At 39.3% G+C, this 19,434-nt stretch overlaps 1 protein-coding gene across 10 annotated transcripts in view; it reads right to left on the bottom strand.

Annotated features, from left to right (window-relative positions):
- The window catches only part of ATF7IP (activating transcription factor 7 interacting protein), a 109,843-nt gene extending 93,205 nt beyond the window's left edge, over positions 1–16,638 (bottom strand). For 2 of the 10 annotated variants that reach the window (XM_065045365.1, XM_065045306.1), the window contains exon 1: positions 16,484–16,638. Coding sequence is in view for 4 of the 10 variants with exons in the window: in XM_065045351.1 (XP_064901423.1) it covers positions 5,317–5,363 (47 nt within the window). In the remaining 6 variants the exon portion in view is untranslated. Of the gene's footprint in view, positions 1–5,316; positions 5,564–16,146; positions 16,371–16,483 lie in introns of those variants that run through there. The other 8 variants (XM_065045359.1, XM_065045381.1, XM_065045334.1 and 5 more) reach the window with 5 other exon arrangements.
- Positions 16,639–19,434: the final 2,796 nt, after the last annotated feature.

Here is a 19,434-nt window from a genome sequence, read left to right as displayed (position 1 = left end):
AAAAAGGCTGACCCACTTCAGGACTAGAAGAGCCTACTTTGTGCCATGGCCTCTTCTAGTTCCCTGCATTGTTCCTCTTTAGAATGCCAGCAGTGTCAAGGCTATATACAGTCAAATTACTTAATATGTCACCCTTTCCACTGTAAGTGTAATTTGCTGTATGGCTGGTTCTAGGTTATTTGAGCATAACACAATCCACTCATCTGTGATGTCAAAAAGATAGGAAATTTGTGTGTGAAACTAATTAGTAATGCAAATTACTCTTCATTGGTTATTACAATTCATGCTCAGCTGTTGTATCCAAAAGCCTAGACTGATGGACAAGGGAGAAAAATAATTACTTTTCCAGAGTGGCTGTCATATTAAAATGACAGCCATTAACTATACCAGTGATCTGGTATTGCTCTTCTTTTATGTCACATATATCTTCTGATTTATCTTACTTTCAGACAGATTTGTCTATGTTAGCACATTTAAGTGCTGTGCAGAGTACATCTTTCAGTGACGCTGTTATCATTTGCAGAATGAATCATCAGATGAACAGCCTCTGAGCTTAAAAATAAAGGGCAGCAATGCTGCTTTAAAAAAAAAAAAAAAAACAAAAACAACAAAAAAAATAAAGCCCTTGTGGTTCCCACATACAGCCAGCCCCCCCGCCCAGCTCTACAGCCTTGTGCACAACTATCAGAATAACAGTGTGATTCTCAACACAGTGAAACAGCTACTGCAAAATAAGAGTCTTTACTCGGAGCGTTTTCTGTTCTCGGCTCCAGTCCGCTCAGGGAAGTCCAGGCCACAGTTTGCCAGCAGCCCCGAGGGCGAGCTCTCCATCTGCCATCTGGGGGGGCCTGGGGGAGGCACCACCCCGCTTCCAGAACCTTCTGGCAGAGTCACCCCCAGTCGCGGAGCTGCCTCTTCCTCTCTGCGCCTTCTTGTCTCTCGCACCACTAGCGATCATAAAAGCTCGTTTTCAAACACAGAATGTTTTTACGCAGGAGGAGTGACTGCTTCATTAATCAGAAACGCACCGGCTGGGTTGCGCGGGGACAGGGGCCGCCTCTGAGCAGGCGCTGAGCTCCAGTGACCGGGGGCTCGCTGAGCCCCAGACAGTGGTTTCCTGTCCCCGGGCTGCCACAGCCCACCCTGAGAACTAGCACAGGGATCACACTTCAGCTGCTTCCAAAACACGTCATGGATTTTTTTTTTCCTACCTTTTTTTTTTTTTTTGGTGGGGGGCAGGGTTACCATGTGCTCTTTTGTCTTTTTTCTTTTTTAATGCAAGGGTCTAACCTCAGAAAATAAACAACAGCATACTCAATTATATTCTGCCTCTACAGAAAAAGCCAAAATTCCTTCCTGCCTTTCTCATGTTTAGCACGCAGTTAGTGGAAACACCAGAGAGCTTTTATCACTTTGCCTTCTCAAAGCCAGTTAACCAGATCCTTCCTCCCACATGCACACAATTTCATAGTCTCACATCAGAAGACACCTTGAGCGGATGTTACAGTAAAATATAATGCCAGTTGAATTCCAAGTAATCACTATTAGCTGTATAGTTGCATTTGGTACATATCAAAGACAGCATCCTCAAATTTTAAATGTCAGTTTTTTAGTTTCAGAAGAGAAAGGTACAAAAAAGTCTGCCACAGAATGATTTGCCCAATTCAGATATAATTTTAGATACTAAAGCATTTAATTGGCAAAGTCTTAAAAAAATAAAATAAAATAAGTTCTGTCACTAACAGCTTAATCTATAGAACAAAACCAAACCAAAACCCCACCACAGAGCAAAAGAAAATGAAAGACCTTGGGCCTTCTGTAGGCAACACACACAGATTCCAAACCACCACCTTCCCCTCCAACTTTGACTCTTCTCCAAAGCACGAAACAGAACAAATTATCATGCACTTCAGCTAGAAATTTGTCAGTTTTGAAGTTTTTCTCCCACTGGTCTTTGAAAGACACAGATAATGTTGTTAATTTCTGAAGCAGAGAACTGTCTATCAACCCATTACCTTAGCCAGTGTGGTTTACTTCAACATATTTTACAACCACAAGCCTACACCAACAGAATAAGCAGGGAAGGCAGGAAAGGGAGGGGGGTGGGGGAGGCTGACACTGGCTGTATCCACTTTTCCACTGGAGAAAAGGGAGAAGAAAGTGTCTGAAATGGGTAACTTCCAGGCAGTAACACAGCCTAATTTCGCACTGCCTTTCTTTCAGGAAGTACTCAGGCCTTATCAACTTTATAAAAACACCCTGTATTTGCTCACTTAAATTTACATGAAGAATTCTCAGTTACTAAACAAATACCGAAAAGCTGACAGATCTTAACCTGCAAATCAAGATGAAGAAAAAAATTAACATTAGTACGCACTAATAATCTCTTCAAAGACACTACATTGAGAAAAAACAGTAAAGTTTACAGCTAAAAATAAAATTCCAATTTAACTGTTTAATAATAGTCATAATGTGATTAAGTATTTAATATTTAAAACAGTTCTAAGCACTTGGTAACCATTTATTTCTTGTACCTGAAGAACCAAACAAGTCAGGTGTATGAAAGTGATTTGCATGCATTAAACAGTATTGTGTTAATTCAGCAGTCCATTCCAGTTTGTTTCGAATCCTGCCTGAAATTGTTTGCTCCCAAAATATCTACCAAAATAGAACATGCAGCTGTATGAATTGAGATGATTAGGAGTTTTAAGAACATAATCAAGCCATGTTAAAATGGTTCCAAGCAAGTACTGTGCAGTAATGAAAAACTATTCAAATAGTTGGAGTACAAATTAAAATAAAGTAGAATCATGTTCTTATAGTCAAATACACAATTTAAAAAACATAAAAATTGGAAAAAAAAAAAGTGAATCTATACACTCCTTCAGAGAGTAAACTGTTGTTGGGTATTCCTCTTTGAAAGTCACATGTATTTGAGACCACTGCCCTATTAGCAATTTCTTTAATTCTGAAAGCCTGTCCTTCAAGTTTACCGATCAGCAGCACAAAGCTAATTGTTCTAGAATGCAGCAGGTCTCATAAGTGGAGAAAATGGAGACACAAGAACATCGAGCAGAGTCTGAAAATGCACCTCGCATTAAAAATACACAGCAATCACTTCAGTTGAAGCTGTTAATTCATTATACACAGCTATTTCTAATTCAAATAATGAATACCATATTTATATAATTAATAAAAGCGTATTTTTTTCAGCATCCACTGAAGTACCTTGCTCCCATGCAGGTAAATCTGTGTTTTTCATTTTCTTGACTACTAAAGAACAAACTGTTAACACCATGGGAGGGAACAGAGATCACGCTGTCAGCTACCAGTACTACTGTACAGCAAGCATCGCAAGCATTACTTCTCAAAACAGGGATGTGTTCCACATGCATCACAGGTTTCAAAAGGTACCATACTTCATGCATTCCAACACCCACTTCAGGAAAGAAAACCGAAACCCAACCAAAGAAACTGAAACCCAAACCACATCACCCCACCCAGCTCTCTACAACAAAAGGCTATAGCTCCCTGCTGGGCCAGTCATCTTGTACAGAACTTCCAAGACTCATGCAGTTTTCAAAATGGCCTGTTAAAGAGCAAAGTAAACAAAAGGGAAGACATGGAGACAAGAGTTTTCCTCTGAATGTGGCAATCTCCTTGTGCCTTTGCTGTAAAATGGGAGTGAGCTTACTCAGCTCACAGAAGAAAACTTGGGCAACTAAAAAGGCACAAAAAGCACCGTTTGAAAGATGTGGTGTGAACGTACAATATCTTACTCAAACATAATACGTGAGGAACCACTGCTTACAATGACTGTCAAAAAATACACTACTTTTCCTTTTCATGGTCCCATTAAAGACTGAGTTAATAAAAACCCCAAACCAACAGAACCAGTAGCACTTGACAATTTTTATACGCTTAATGTTTTATAACATTTTCATATGCTCCTTTAACAAAAAAAACCCCAAACAATAGACGCCAAAACAAAACACCACCACAGGATGTGTATGGTAAAGTACATTTTAAACATAAAATTTCCCCCCCTTTCAACGAATATAAAGTATTCATTGTTTCTTTATAAACAGTATACTTGTCATTAACTACAGAAGACCATTTATGGGAACAGATATTTAAAAACTAATTTAAACAAGTGCCTTGTTAGAGAGTATGTGAAAAGCACCAAAGTAATGTGCAAAAATACTAATGGAAGACTTAAGCTTTTAGGAGTTTAGTATGGACTTTGACATCCTTAGCACTAAGTTCAACTTCAAACAAGAAAATACTATGAGCTACATCCTGATGAGTTATTCAGCACTTCTGCTGCTCCCAATACATTTCTGGGGAACTTCCAAGTAACTCCCTATTTAATTACTCTCAAATTAACTCGTATCCAGCTTAAGATCCCATAAAGACCTCAACTAGATATAATGACACAGACACAAAACCAGATAATGAGTGATTTGCAAGGAATAATGTCATCTTTCTCCTCCTTTTCTGTTCACCCTCTCTCCAGTGGAAAAAAAATGAGCACTGCTTTTCTCCCACCTTTATGTCCCTGGATGCTGACACCTACCAGCCACCTTTGAGTGCTGAGCATGACAGACAGCCAGGGCACCAACCAGTAACACACAAGGAAAGGATCAGGCCATGTGAAACCACTAGCACATTGGAACTCGTATTTCAATTAAGTTATACAAAAGAAAAAACTATTTACCTTGAATCTTTCATTCTATCATTTGTAGTAGTTCTGCAGAATTTATAGCAGCAAATAACTGCTACCTGAAAAATAGTTATCACGTACCTAATCACTGCTATTCCCATGTATTTACGCAGATTTTGTAGTTCTACCACTGGAAAAAGTTACATGTTGAAAATGTGATAATCGAATGTAAATCTTACCACTTGGTTACAAACATCTAACAAAGTTCATAGAGAATTTATGTTTTAGTTGAAGTATGAAGCAAGCTTCTGAGAAAGGGCAGCATGAAGTGAGAACTCTTCTAGCCTTGTAAGGAAGTAAGCCAAAATGAAGTAATTTGATTAGCGAGACATATGGGTGTGACCTTTGGCCTCTCCTGCCCCACCCAACCTACCACATAACTGAGAAAGTACAGAGGTCTATAAATTAATTCCATGAGGAAAAAAAAAAAAAAATAAAGCCAACACACACACCAAACAAAACCGAAATAACTCAACACACTAAAATCCTGCTGACAAAAAACAGGAAAATATTCTAAGATATTTTATACAGCTTAAAATTAGTTGGTTTTGCCTAAACAAAGTGTTTCTCAGCAAAGCAAAGCCAGTGCTTACCTCCGAGGTCTAGAGCATGTGACGCCAACAGCTCCGCTCATTTGCATGCAGCCAAGCTAAACTGCTGCCATGAGGAGCACTTCGTCAGCCATTTTGAAACTGCACTGTCTCAGCTGCACTGAAAGGTGATTAAGATGGCTGCCATGTGCACTCATGACCAGCCACTCTGTGACAACTCGCTAGTGGATAAAACATTTATACAGCAAAGCACCTCCCTCTTTGCCACACTGCAAGAAACTGCACAGGCAGAGGGGGGGGCCAGAGGAACGGTTTCTTTGCCAGGCAGAAAATGGTTAATGCAACATTGCAGCTACTCGGAGCACCACTGGGAAAGAGAAAAGTAAAATAAACCGAAAACCACCGAGACGCAGCCCTGCTAGGTCTGTGATACAGGATTTGTATTGGGTATTTCAAATCCCTCCTGACTCCAGGCAGTTCAGAATCCATGTCACATATTAGCAGCCACAGATACAGAGCCAGATCATGCATAAAACTGACAAATATTAGGGAATACTTTTCAAGAGCAGCCTCGTTTCAGTCTTTTTTTTTTCTTTTTTAAAAAAAAAAGCCTAATAAACTGATCTATACCTTTTAACAGCACCACCTATTTTGAAATATTGCATAATATTAGTTGCCCAATAAAATAGTTTTACTGGGAGGAGAGGGAAGTTCACTTTATAAATAAGGAAGCTAGCAAAAAACCCCAAGAACACTCTAGAACTCCAGTGCCCACAGAAATGAAGCATCTTATTCTTTATAAATGATGCAGTGTGTTATGTAAATCTTTCAAAGAACAAACATGTCTAGAATCCCCTCAACAATTTTGCTAGAATGTTGTTGTAACGATACTGAGTAGTTTGTTCCTAAAGAACTGGTTTGGGAACCTATGCAAGGGGCAGAGGGCTTGTCAAAGAAATAAACAATTTTAGCACAAACAGAACTTAAGGCATTATGATGGTGCAAAAAGAACTGCAGTTTTTGCATTGTTGAAATTTGCCGTTTGATATTGGAACACATTCTTAAATAAATCTGGTTATATGTTACTTTCATGTGCTTTTCTCACTTCATGCTTTTTTGCTGACTTATTACTTGCTGCTTATTTTATATTTATTTTAGACTAAGGAAATTACGTCAGGCAAAAAGCAAATTTGAGCCATTGTCTTATATGGGTCATAAATGGCAGAGACAGCTCTCAGCAAACAATGCATTTGGCCCAAGAACTGCTAACAAACGTACAGTGCAGTGGTGGGTCAAGAAGTGTCACAAAGGAGCCAAAAGCCTTGAAGATGAGGAGCGTGGTGGCCGGCCATCGGGAGTTGACAATGACCAACTGAGAGCAATCATCAAAGCTGATCCTCTTAAAACTGCATGAGAATCTCTGAAGAACTCAACGTCAACCATTCTACAGTCATTTGGCATTTGAAGCTAATTGCAAAGGTGAAAAAGCTTGATAAGTGAGTGCCTCTTGAGCTGACCGAAAATTTTTTAAAAAATAATCATTTTGAAGTGTCATCTTCTCTTCTTCTACACAACAACAATGAACCATTTCTTGATCAGATTGTGATATGCGATGAAAAGTAGATTTTATATGACAACTGTCAACAACCAGTGGTTGAACCAAGAAGAACCTCCAAAGCACTGTCCAAAGCCAAACTTGCACCAAGAAAGGTCACAGTCACTGTGTGGTGATCTGCTGCTGCTCTGATCCACTACAGCTTTCTGGATCCCAGTAAAACCATTGCATCTGAGAAGTCTGCTCAGCAAATCAATGGGATGCACCAAAAACTGCAACACCTGCAGCCAGCATCGGTCAACAGAAGGGGCCAGATTTTTCTCCACAACAATGCCCAACCACATGTCACACAAAAGTTGAATGGACTGGACTATGAAGTTTTGCCTCATCCACCATATTCACGTGACCTCTCACCAGCTGACTACCACTTTTTCAAGCATCTTGACACCGTTTTGGAGATAAAAAGCTTCCATGACCAGTAGTATGCAGAAAATGCTTTCCAACAGTTCGTCAAATCCCAAAGCATGGATTTTTACACTACAGGAATAAACAAACTTACTTCTCATTAGCAAAACTGTGTTGATTGTAATGGTTCCTATGTTGATTAATAAAGATGTGTTTGAGCCTAGTTGTAATGATTTAAAATTCACAGTCCAAAACCGCAATTACTTTTGCGCCAACCTTATAATACAGGTTCCTCTTTGGTATCTGTTCATTAACTCCAATCACCTACTTTTGTCCAGGAAATAGTCGATCAGTTCTGGAGGGAGCTCCTCTGTAACTGCCTCACTTCATCATACATACCTCTTCTACAAAATCCAAATATGCCTATTTTATAACAAAGTAACTGCAAGTGCACACAGGGCGATCCTGAAGGAATGTAATGTTGAATTATTCCTAACCTTCTACCAAAAAATAGTCTTTGCAATCCAAAAGTAGCCCAACACAGTAAGCCACCTCAAAAAAGGGGAGAACATGCCCTCCATCTACTTCTCTTATGAAAATGTCTAAACTTACATAACGTCTGTTGCCAGCTACAGCTGGTTATTTCAGGACTGATTAATAATGCCAGCAGTAGTTGTCTGATGCACCGATCAGCACAACAGCATTTCAAACTTTTAAAATGTTGTATTACACCATCTCATTAATACAAGGACAAAAGGAAAAGCCCGATTCGCAACACAAGAAAAATCACATGCCACATACATGTGAACAAGTACATTGATTATTATCTTTGATAATACTGTACAGATTCAGAGGACTAAATTAAAACATTCTTGAAGTTCAAATGCCCAAAACGCACGTCTCAAAACCAAATTTGTGATGACTGGAGAACAACTTCATTACAATTAATTTAAAATTACCCACCACACTGAAGCTTTTCTTCAATAAGTCCAATTGCTAAATCAAAAACCAAGCTTATGATGAATTCAAAAGAAACTTATTCTATTAGCCAGTTATAATCCCATGTTGCTTACTCTGAACTTTATACATAGAATGCCATCAGCTTACAGGGATTTACAGTAACCTGGAATGTTTAAAAATTCAAACTTAGTATTTAATTTGTGTGACAGATATACATACACTTTGATCTCCACAGTAGCAATGCTTTAAATAGAAGAGAATGCTATGTTTAGCACACCTGCAAAATTCCTACATCAAAAGGTAAATTGTGACTTCCAGTCCTAGAAGCTCAACAAAAACCCAAGAGCTCCACCTGTACAACACCGCACTCTCTAACATTCAGTCCTGGATCTCTATATATGTAAACTCAATGACTTAAATAGGTTTGAACAGGCATAGCTACTTGGCAAAAAAAAAAAATCCAGAGAATACTTCCACTGACCCAGAGAAAACAGAACCCATGTCACACTCCAGTTGCTGCAGTCAATTGTCTTACCTTGTCAGAAAGCTTCATGAACATGCAGAGCTACCAGTATGTTAATATAGACACCTAGTTGTAAAAAATCTAGCTGGATGGTAAGAAACAATATGTATTTATTCAAGAATTCACTTCAGGGTTTTTTTACTTAACATACACAGGTGTGTTAATATGTTAAAAACATTAACAAAACTAATTTAAAAATAAAACCTGACATTTATTTAAACACAAAATTAGGAGTGAAATAACTCACATCAGAATGTTTTGGTCCAGGAAATGTTAAAGGGAACCTACACTAATGTGGAATTCCTGTATTAGCATGGGATCACAATTTTTTATTGCTACTTAGGGGAGCATCTATACATGGACTCTAAAAATGAAAAACTAAATAACTGGTCATTTTAAAAAGATGCAAAATGAAATTCAAACTTAACCTGTTATGTTTAGATTTCTCTTAATTACATAACAGAAATGTCAAACAACCTTAACTCTGCCCTCTTTTGATGACATTCTGCCCTCTTTTGATGACATTCTGCCCTCTTTTGATGTCATGTCAACATGCTGCAGTATCATCTCAGCAAGTTCAATTATTCTCCTTAGAAGTTAGACTTTAAAACAGAGCTTTCTTTTTCCAACCTTCCCATGAACATCAAACAAGAAACTTGAGAGAATGGTACCCTGTTATTTCTCTAATTGTTGCCCCGTATGTTACCCCACCCCCCATCTTATAATGTCATTACATAAGATTCAGACTTTATGCTAGGGCTCCTACACTGAAGAATCAAAGGGAAGCAGAAAATTCCACACAGGGTTTTATTCCATTTCACATTACAACAGCAGTAAAAAAGTAGCCAAATAATTTCTTTTGCTCTAATTATACGCTTAAAAACCACTTTGCTACATATCATCCAAATTTCCTTGTGTACAAACCACATCTCATTCACTTTTCTCATTTATCCTCTTCTTCTGTTGTTCTTTAATGTTTTGTTGTGTTTTGATTTTTTTTTTTAAATGTGTGCTAATTAACACTAAGTGGACAAAACAGTCCTTACATAGATTAAATTTGTGAGAGACTACTACTGTTTGTATGCATCTGAATTAAAGGGTCAACAGACCATCCACTGAAAGCCTCCTTTATTCCTTTATTTACCCAGGTCAGTAGGCTAACGCAAAGAAACATCTCAACTCTCACCTCGGACTGCAAGAACTTCACAGATAAAAACTACTTAAGCTACTGGGGAAAAGAAATAGTCCGCCATGATCATGAGACATGGAACACTAGAGTCCACAAAGTCAAAGCCTGCACAACATTTGAGGTCTTCCCCTAATTCCAATCTACTTGCTGGTAGGACCAATAAAGGAAATTTTCAATGTATTGACTTAAGTCAAGCATGTACATTTATGTCTCGTTGCTACTAAACGCATTTTGAAAGGCTTAAAAAACAGAATGCAACATCTTTTCAAAATTATCTTTCTGGAAACTGCAGGAAGTTGGAGGCAAAGGTAGAAGAAACCTCTCATGTCAGGTTTTTTTTGTTGGTTTTTGTTGTTGGGGTTTGTTCATTGTTTGTGGGGGCTTTGTTGTCATTGTTGTGTGTTTTTTCTTTTTTTCCTGTTCTCTGCCATAGCATTTCTTTACACGATTGTGAAATGGAGGATAATGCTTATGACAGCACAAAATGACAGATCAAATATACAGGTTATTTTAACAGCTGGTGACATATCCAGAGTCATATCATTCATAAAACTTGTGTTTTGAGTATGTGAATTTACTTAAGAGCATTTTCAGAAATTGGGTCTAGAAGAGAAAAACATTTTTCCTGTATTAAAAATAGCCAAGTTAAACACAACAAACAAGCTCTATTTGTTTACCGTAACTTCTTAGAAAATAAATTATTCCAAAAAATAGCTTGCACACAACCATCTAATTTATTAAGATCTCACACGATTTGATGTTTGTTCCTGGAAGAAATAAGAGCTGGCAACTCACAAGTACAGTTTTTAGTCATAAATGTATAATATGCACAGCTCAAAATAAAACATCTTAAAGGGCACAGCTTTTATTTTTTTTTAGTTACTCATAAATCCCAAAGGAACAGAAAGAGCATTTATACAATATATACACATAGGGTTCTGAATTCCTCCACACTGATATGATGGAAGCCGACATCCAACTGGGGATTAGGCATTTGTTTAATAACACATAGTTACTATTATGCCTTCAGCTACACCACCAAGGACACATTACTAAGAAAAGTATCCTACAGTGGTACTAAACAAAATAATTAGTGAACGATGGAAGTAATGAAACCACATTTCCTGCAGATTTATACACATCATCTTGCTGCTTTTTATCAGAGTAACTTCAGGTTATTGTTGGTGCCTTACCACATTGGGGAGTGAATGCACCTACAGGTCTAGTCCGAAGCTGCATGTTGATGTGACAGCCTCCATACTGCTTTGACAGACAGACAACACCTATGTCCTGACTGACAGCAAGTTATTCCCCCAAAACATCTAACTGCCAGGTTTTCTCACTGGGGACAATGGTAACCGCTCCTCACCCCAGCTGCTTATTTTCACAAAATTTGCAGGAATTAATTATCTCTGATACTTACTACTCTGTCAAATTTACTGAAAACCAACAAGTCTTCCAAGAAATACTAAGGATAGAACAGTGACAAACACTGATCACACAAAATTGTACTACTATACTAGAACTGAGAAGGTTTCTGTTAACACTTGTAGGGCTGTGGCACAATTAAACATTTTTGTCACAAACCTGTTTTGCAATTTTCTGCTTAAGCAAAGAAAGATCATTTATATTTGTTAAACACATTTGTCTTATTAGTGACATTTGTAAGTGCCATTTAATAACCCTATTCATGCATTTTTAAACTTTCATGCAGGCATTTATTTTTCATTAACAGCATTCTGTTTTTTGTTTAATACGGTCTAGTATAACCTCAAATGAAAACATAAACACAAAGCCATATAAAAATCAAGCGTAGCTGAAATTCTGCTCTCAACTTTGGGATAATTTTTTGCATATATGCACACAAATAGTCAAGATACAACAAAGGTAAGAACTAGAATGTTAACTAAAACTAGAATATGCAACTAAAAGACCAAAATACCCCAAGGCAACCAAACAAAACAGACTGCCATTTCTGAATCACAATTCAATTGTTTACAACCCAAAAAACTAGAGAATGTATTGGTTTAGTTCAAACTTTACCATCCTAAAAAATACTAAAGCATTCTGCAGATCCAGTTTCTGGATAACTAATATCAGTACCTCTAAAACTGATCACAGTCACTTTTATGGTCTGATCTGCAAGCTAATAATGAACTTCAATGATCAGATGCTTCCAGACACTCAAACATTCTACATACGATTTTCCGACCCCCATTGCTACAGAAATAGGGAGGTAAAAAAAAATCCCACACAAACAAAAAAGACACCTAAACGTATTACAAATGATACACAAAACCTCTGCAGGTGAATGAAAATTGCGATCCCACAACATCATACAAAATTTTGCTTTTAAAAAGATAACCAGAACTCAAAGGCTGACAAAATATATGCTCCAGATCCTCCTGACTGAAAAAATTTCAAAGCTAAAGTAATCACATCTACCTTCTGTGTGATCAGGCACGTTTTAATACCCAGAACAGAGATACAGAAATTTAAGATATGAACTATTACACAGATTATATCTAAACTTTATTCAGAGATTAAGACATTCTGTAACTGTCCAGATTAACAAGAAGAGCTGATTACAGAGATTACTTTAGAGAACAACCTTTCTCTCTGCTTCCTAAGGAGCCACAACAAAGAAAAAAAAAATCTACTTTTTTGTTGCCCCATACAACAACCCTATCTTGCTCTCCATCCTGTATTTGGATAAACCACTCCTCCTCAATGAACCATCCTGAATTTGGATAACTCACTGCTGCTTGATTAACACTTTCTTACAGTATGGTGGAACCAGAAAAGAGGGGGGTTTGGGTTGGTTTGTTTGTTTTTTCCATACAGTAGAGCATATAGTGCAATGAGTATAACTGAAATCCCACAATTACAAATATGGATCATGAAAGCTTCATGTGTGTTAGTGAGTTTACGAGTTCCCAATTGTTTTGGATGCGGAAGTAAATCTCTCAAAGTAACGTCACATACTAAAGAGAAGAGTCCAGGCACAGATTTAACTGTAAAATATTAACAACATTGGATTTCACCACATTTAAGAGAAATATTATATAAAAATACATTGGGAAAGAAAGAAAAAAGCCAAAGAAAGAAACCCAAATTCACGTATCATAACAATTTTATAATGTGCAACTTATTTTTCTCATCTAATATGCATTACAAAAACTGTGATGTACATCTGTGTCACTGCAATTTCCAAAATAAACTCAAACTTATAACTAGCCCACAATATAGGAAAACACCAGGTGGAGAGCAAATGGAAAAAAATGCTTTCAATTTGCAAACTATTTAGATGAGAGTAACATACTTGTAAAGTATCTTCTCGCCTTACTATCTACATTTCATGAATAACCTTGAGATTTTTTGTGTAAATACAGTTTCTGAGAATAAGCCCAGATAAGCCTACTTAATGATTATACTCTTAAAAACATTTAGACAGGGAGAAAACGTAATTTTTCTGGTCAGTTACTTTTCACTGTGGAAATACTATCTGTTTGTAACAGAAAAAAAGCCTTCTCCCCAGAATCACAAAAAAGCATAAGGAAAATGAGGATTTAGTTGCTAATTAAAAATCAGTTACTAAAATAGGATTTTAAAAATTGTTTAACACGTAAACTGTCTCTCTTTGCAACAGATTATGAAAAATCAGTATTTAAAAATATACAAAAATTTGATTAAAATTAAATTTTTATTCCTAGGTTGTTCAGTTTCTTGGCTAGCAAGATCACCTTCTGTGCTGGGAGGAAAAATATTATACTATATTTTCTGTTTATTCCCCAAATGGAAGCATTACTAAAGGAGCCTTTACAGGAAAACTAACATACTACAGTTAAGGTTGGTCTTCTAAATATGTGAAATGGGCAGAACAATACAAGCTAAAGCAGGAAGTATCAGCAAATGCAGCAGAGTATGGCGTGTATGCTTATCTATCTGGATTAGCATCTTGCTGAAAACGGACTTCGCAATAGCTAGGAGAAGAGAATTAAGAGCTCCCTCAATAAAAGCTTCAAAATGACTATTTCAATTGATGTATATAATTATTGTATCCCTCTTTGAATCAATTATATTATGATCAGTTTCAAACCTACACAACATTCGATACAGTCTTGTCAAATTAATTCATACAGCAAAATTCAACACTGTTCCCAGATTATCACGGCAAGCATAAGTTCAGCACTGCTACACTTGGTAGCAAGGCTGCAGCTGTTAAAAAGCCTTTTACTCCAAGCAACACAGTAAGACTACTAAACTAAGAACATAATGATGAGAACACAAACAACTCTTGAAATTCTTTGAAAAAGAACACACAATGAGCGGTTCCTTATAAACACTGAAAAAACAAGTTTTTCTGTACTTTAATTATTCTGCATTTATCAAAAAAATGTATTGCTATCCAAAACCACTAGTACAATTCCTTTCTGGATTATATGTACATAAGAGCTTGATTGGATACTTCTGGAGCATACAAAATAATAAGATAACTGCCAAACTTGAGGAATAAATAGTGGGTGTTCTTGCCATGCATAAGTCCTCATGCACTCAGTAGTGAATTCATTTTAAGATGGGCCTCACAACCACCATTAACCTCATTTCAGAGATCTGAAGACTGAGATATTACCAACCCAAGATCATACATCAAATTGCAGTGGTTTTTTGTAGTGTTTTTTGTTTTGTTTTGTTTTCCCCCTTCCAAAGAATTCTTAGTATTTGAGGTAATACTCTCCTTCGTACCTTCCTGTAGTACTGTACAACCAGCACCTAATCAGAAAAACATACTTATTTCTTACACAGATATCTGCTGTTTGCATACAGATTTCATATTTAACTTATCAATTTCAGATTTAAGTAGAAATTAGCACATTCTTCACAATTTTATTTTTTAAAAACCTAAATCTAAAATAAATATTAATAACTGTAATAATTGTAACTGGATAAAACTGGTATAACACATGATGGCCCCAAATCTATTTTAACTTGCAAAAGAGAACCCATCAGCATGCTTGTAGAATGTACAGATCTTGCAGGTGAAAATTCCAATAATTTTTTTTCATAATAGTATTGTATTTGCTTGTATAATGTGGAATATTGACCAAACACGCTTATTAAATACCGTTACTTCCGCCAATTAGTATGTCAAATAAGAAGACGAGATGAACAATCGTTATTTTTCTGTGACTGCATGAAGGCTACAGTTTCAGGCTGATAGACTGTTGCCTACAACCCCTTTATCTTATGAGAATATTTTTCCATCAACAATTCCATCCAATTTTCCTATTCAATAAGTCCATCTGTTCTAAGGGTCACACTAACATTACCATAAGTAATTTCTTTCAAGATTACTATTATACAACAAAATATTCTAATGCAGGCATTGCCCTTGAATAGCTATCAAAGATTAGGAGACCTAATAAGGATATACCAGTTAAAAGAAAAAAAAAATGCTTGAGGACAATGTTACACCTCTAATAGGCTCCCATGTCACATCAGAATTAAAATGTTAAATGCTTAACCGTGAACACAGGTTCAATATTTTAAATTCTTAAGGTCAAAGAAAATTAGAAGTTCTAACATTCATTTTTTATGGGAAGGACCCACAAGGACCACTGAGTCCAATTCCTATTCCTGCACAGAACAATCCCAAGATTCACTCTACGTACATACTACTTAAACTATTAACTTTTGCGATATTGTTTGATGTAGGCCTCCACGACAAAATGGAGTAGCCACTCGGGCCTTGTTTACCAACAACATCACATAAATGAGGCACAACTAGGCCTTTTTTTTTTCCCCTCCTCACTGAAACACTCTCTTTTCTAGGAAATCAGCATCCCCAGATGCTTCACGAACTTTAATCTTAAGTTCCTCAGTGCGCTGTTGAGCACAAGAAAACAGTTTTTCTCCGCATTGCTTCCACCAGGTCCATCCACCACAATGCTCAACACCAACACCTCCCGCGTTTGTGAGGTTATCCACCGGCTGCATACTGCACCACACCACCCCAATTCACACAAGGAGCACGGAAATGCTTTCGAGGCGCCAGACAGCCGGGTGTGCTGCTGTCCCACCCAAACACCCGCCCAGTGCAGTGGGGGCGGTGCCTCCACCTCGCCTCACCCATGCACAGGGCAGAACACAACCAGACAACCACCTGGTGTTGCCCAGCTCACCACACCTTCAGGACGCAGCAGAGAGCTCAAGCTGCGCTCTGCCCCACGCCAGACCTACCTGTGACCCGCAGCGGCCGCCACAGGGATCCCTCCACACGTCGGGAGCAGAGGAAAGCGCCTCCCCGCACCCCGCTCCCCACCTGCTGCCACCTCTGCGCGAAAACAGCAACGCGCATGCGCGCCGCCGCCTGCACTGGAGCCGGGTCACGTGCTCCCATGCAGCACCCGCGTAGCTGCGCTGCGCTTCTGAGCCACTGCTAGCGCGCGCAGCGGCGCGTGTGCAGAGCTGCAGCCCCGGAGCATGCGCACTGCAGCCGCCGCCGCCGCGCGGGGCAGCGTTCCGCAGAGCGCTGCCGCTGCCCGGCCACTCGCGCCCCGGGCGGGACGTGCGGTACCTGTGCCCCGGCGTCCCGCAGCCGCTCCTGCCCCAGCGCCCGCGGCCGCCGCCGCTCCCGCCTTCCCGGCGCTGCCGCCGCAGATTCCAAACCAGAACCCACTCCAGGAACCGACGCCACCTCCCCCGTCGCACGCGCCGGGCCGTTATGCAAATAAGCCCCGTGTCCCCTCCCCTCCCCGTTGACCCCGCCCCCTCTGTGGGCACAGGGGCCGGCAGCAGGGGCTGCCTCGGAGCCGGCCAATCCCAGGGCCGGCCATCCCGGCACCATGCAAATGAGCCGCCGGGTTATTTAAATAAGCAGGTGGCTCCGCCCCTTCGCGGGCGGTGGTGGATGGTTATTCGCGAGAACGTGCCGGGGCCGAGGGACGCGCTGCGGCCGTTGCTGCCAGGGGGCGCTGTGGCGGGGCGGGGGCAGCGCTCGGGCAGCCGCAGGAGCCGGCCCGCCCTTCCTTCCTTCCTTCCTTGCCTCCCTCCTTCCTCGCCTCCTTCCTTCCTTCCTCCCTCTCTTCCTCCTTTGGTTTCGCACTAGAGCAGCTGTGGGCTGCGTGTCCCTGGAGCTTCTCTGACAACCTCACAAGCCTGCGTGAGGCCCGCTGCGCATCGCTGAAAATAGCCTGTGTTGTCAGCTTCCTGCATCGTTTGCTGCAGCTCACTTGTCAAGGTTCAGGGCTCTGTGCATGGTAACTCGAAGTTTTCTCTATGACAGGCTGCACCTGGCCAAAATACAGAGGTTTGGTGGGTTTTTTTAATAACCAACTTCGGGTTTCAAGAGTGTCAAGAAACCAAACAGTACTGTTGGTTGTGCTTTAAGCAGATCGAAGGCATATGGTTTATCTTGGATGATCTGCAAGTGGCCATGTCCCACCCAAGCTCCATTTCTGCCTAAAGGACGCAAATGGGATGGGGACAAAACCACAGGACCTGCTTTAATCTGGTCCAGAACTTGTTGCTGTTTACACCTCAGCCCTAGGCAGCAATGACCATTGCCAGCAGCTGGTCTGTTCCATGAGACACGGGTAAGGTCCGGCAGAGAGACTGGCAGCTGTATCTTCAGGTACTCAGAAGGAACAAGAGCATAGAAGGACATGTGTAGAGTTTTCAGCAGAAATGCTTATATATCACCTGTGCTAATCTAGTGGTGAGATTCAAGTCCCAGTCACCTACTAACCCTATAATGAAGAGTCCTATTCAGTCTTTGTTAAGGCAAATAAAGCTCACTTTCTTCCTACTAAAGGCATGAAAAATGGCATCCTGATTCATCTACTTCAAGACTAAGCTAAATATGAATTTTCTGTCAGTTGCATCCAGACCAGGCTGACCAACAAGGCGCTCTGTTCCTGCATGTCATGAAACAGTACCTATGACACAGCCATTGTAAGAGTCCCATTAGATGTGCTTGGTGGGTCGAGGGGCAGTGTTTTAAGATGCTGCCATTACCAGTGGTTTGCCTGACCTCTCTGCTACGTGCTTCCATTGCACAGCCAAGATGGAAGAAGGCAAAGTTTACACGTGCCCATAAATTTGTGCAAACACGTCAGCAACAGTGCTTTAAGCAGGTGTACTAGCTTGGGAACTTTAACTGCTGAAGTATGAACATACATCTTGCTCTGCACGACGATTTCTAAGGGAAAGAGTGGCAAATACCTGCAACGGTAATTTCTTAAACTTTCATAGCTAGCTTTCTCGAACTGTGGAACGATACTGGAACGTTTTGTCTTGGAAAAAGGAAGACTTGAATTTTAATTGACAAGGCATTTCAGAAAGAAAAGGTTAGAACTATCCAGAAGTGGGCAGTTCTTAGCCATACCTCTTGCTTAACTTGAAATTTCACAGCTGGTGAGCATTTCTGCAGGGTCCATGCATATACATCCTTTGAGAGTCAATCAGGACGGACTGCTTTCTGGCTAAAAGATGCATGTTTTCAGAAGAATGGATATTACTCCAGCCATTTCTTTGGACAACAGTTGGTGTTATTCCAAACTAAACTTATTATGGAAGCTGTTACAACAACATAGTATTTTGTCCACTGCAGTGCATTTTGTGCACCTAAAGGGAGAATGAAGATGGTTTTGTCACCCTTAAAAATATACAGTTTGTCAAGTTTGCATTTAGATATGAAACTGCTGCTATTAGCTTGATTTTTTTTTCTCAGCAATAAAAAGAAAACATAGACATGCAGCAAGAAATGAGTGATTACAAAAATGTCTTGGATTTCTGAGGACAAGATAGTACCAAAAATCTGAGTGCTTCAAAAAGTCCTATTTGTCAGGCTAAATATCTGTCTCCATTTGTTGAGAGGACACAGTTTAATCAGCAAATGAGGAGACCCGTTGACTACTGCTAGAAGGGATGGGTTGCTGTTGATTGTGATTATCCCCAGTAATCTAGATTGCCAACATTCTCTGAAGTCTTTATAAGTCTACTTATAAACATCCTACTGTTATTTCAAATGCTGAAGAATCCGGTTGTCCAGAGTTTATACATTGTTCACAAGGACAGAAACTGAGAAATCTCTGAAAGAAATTCAGAGAGACAGTTCTGTAATGAAATACAGAAATATGAAAATTACCATTGAAATCTCACACTTATATAGCTTGGGGAAGTTTCTGCCAGGCTCAGTAGACCAATGGCTGTCTCTTAAGGAAGTACTCATAAATATTTCAAAAGTTGTTTAAAAATGCATTAAAACAAATAAACAAAATAATTACTTGAAAGGTGACAGGAAATAAATGAATTCAAAGTTTACATAGAATTGCCTAGAAATTTAGCTTGGATTCTTTTTGCAAAGACAGAATGTGATCTTGTTCTTCACCAAAGCTTTACAATAGTGGAAGTGGAATATAATAACTTTCTTTGCTCCAAAACAGTTATAGAAAGACAAACTATTAAAAAGCAAACAAAATCAGGTAATTTTGTTTTCAGAACTACGTGTTAATCAACAAAGACAAT

The sequence above is a fragment of the Columba livia genome, chromosome 1, assembly GCF_036013475.1.
Source record: "Columba livia isolate bColLiv1 breed racing homer chromosome 1, bColLiv1.pat.W.v2, whole genome shotgun sequence".
Lineage (NCBI taxonomy): Eukaryota > Metazoa > Chordata > Aves > Columbiformes > Columbidae > Columba > Columba livia.
Note: the sequence above shows the minus strand (reverse complement) of the source record. Positions and strands in the feature narration are given on the sequence as shown.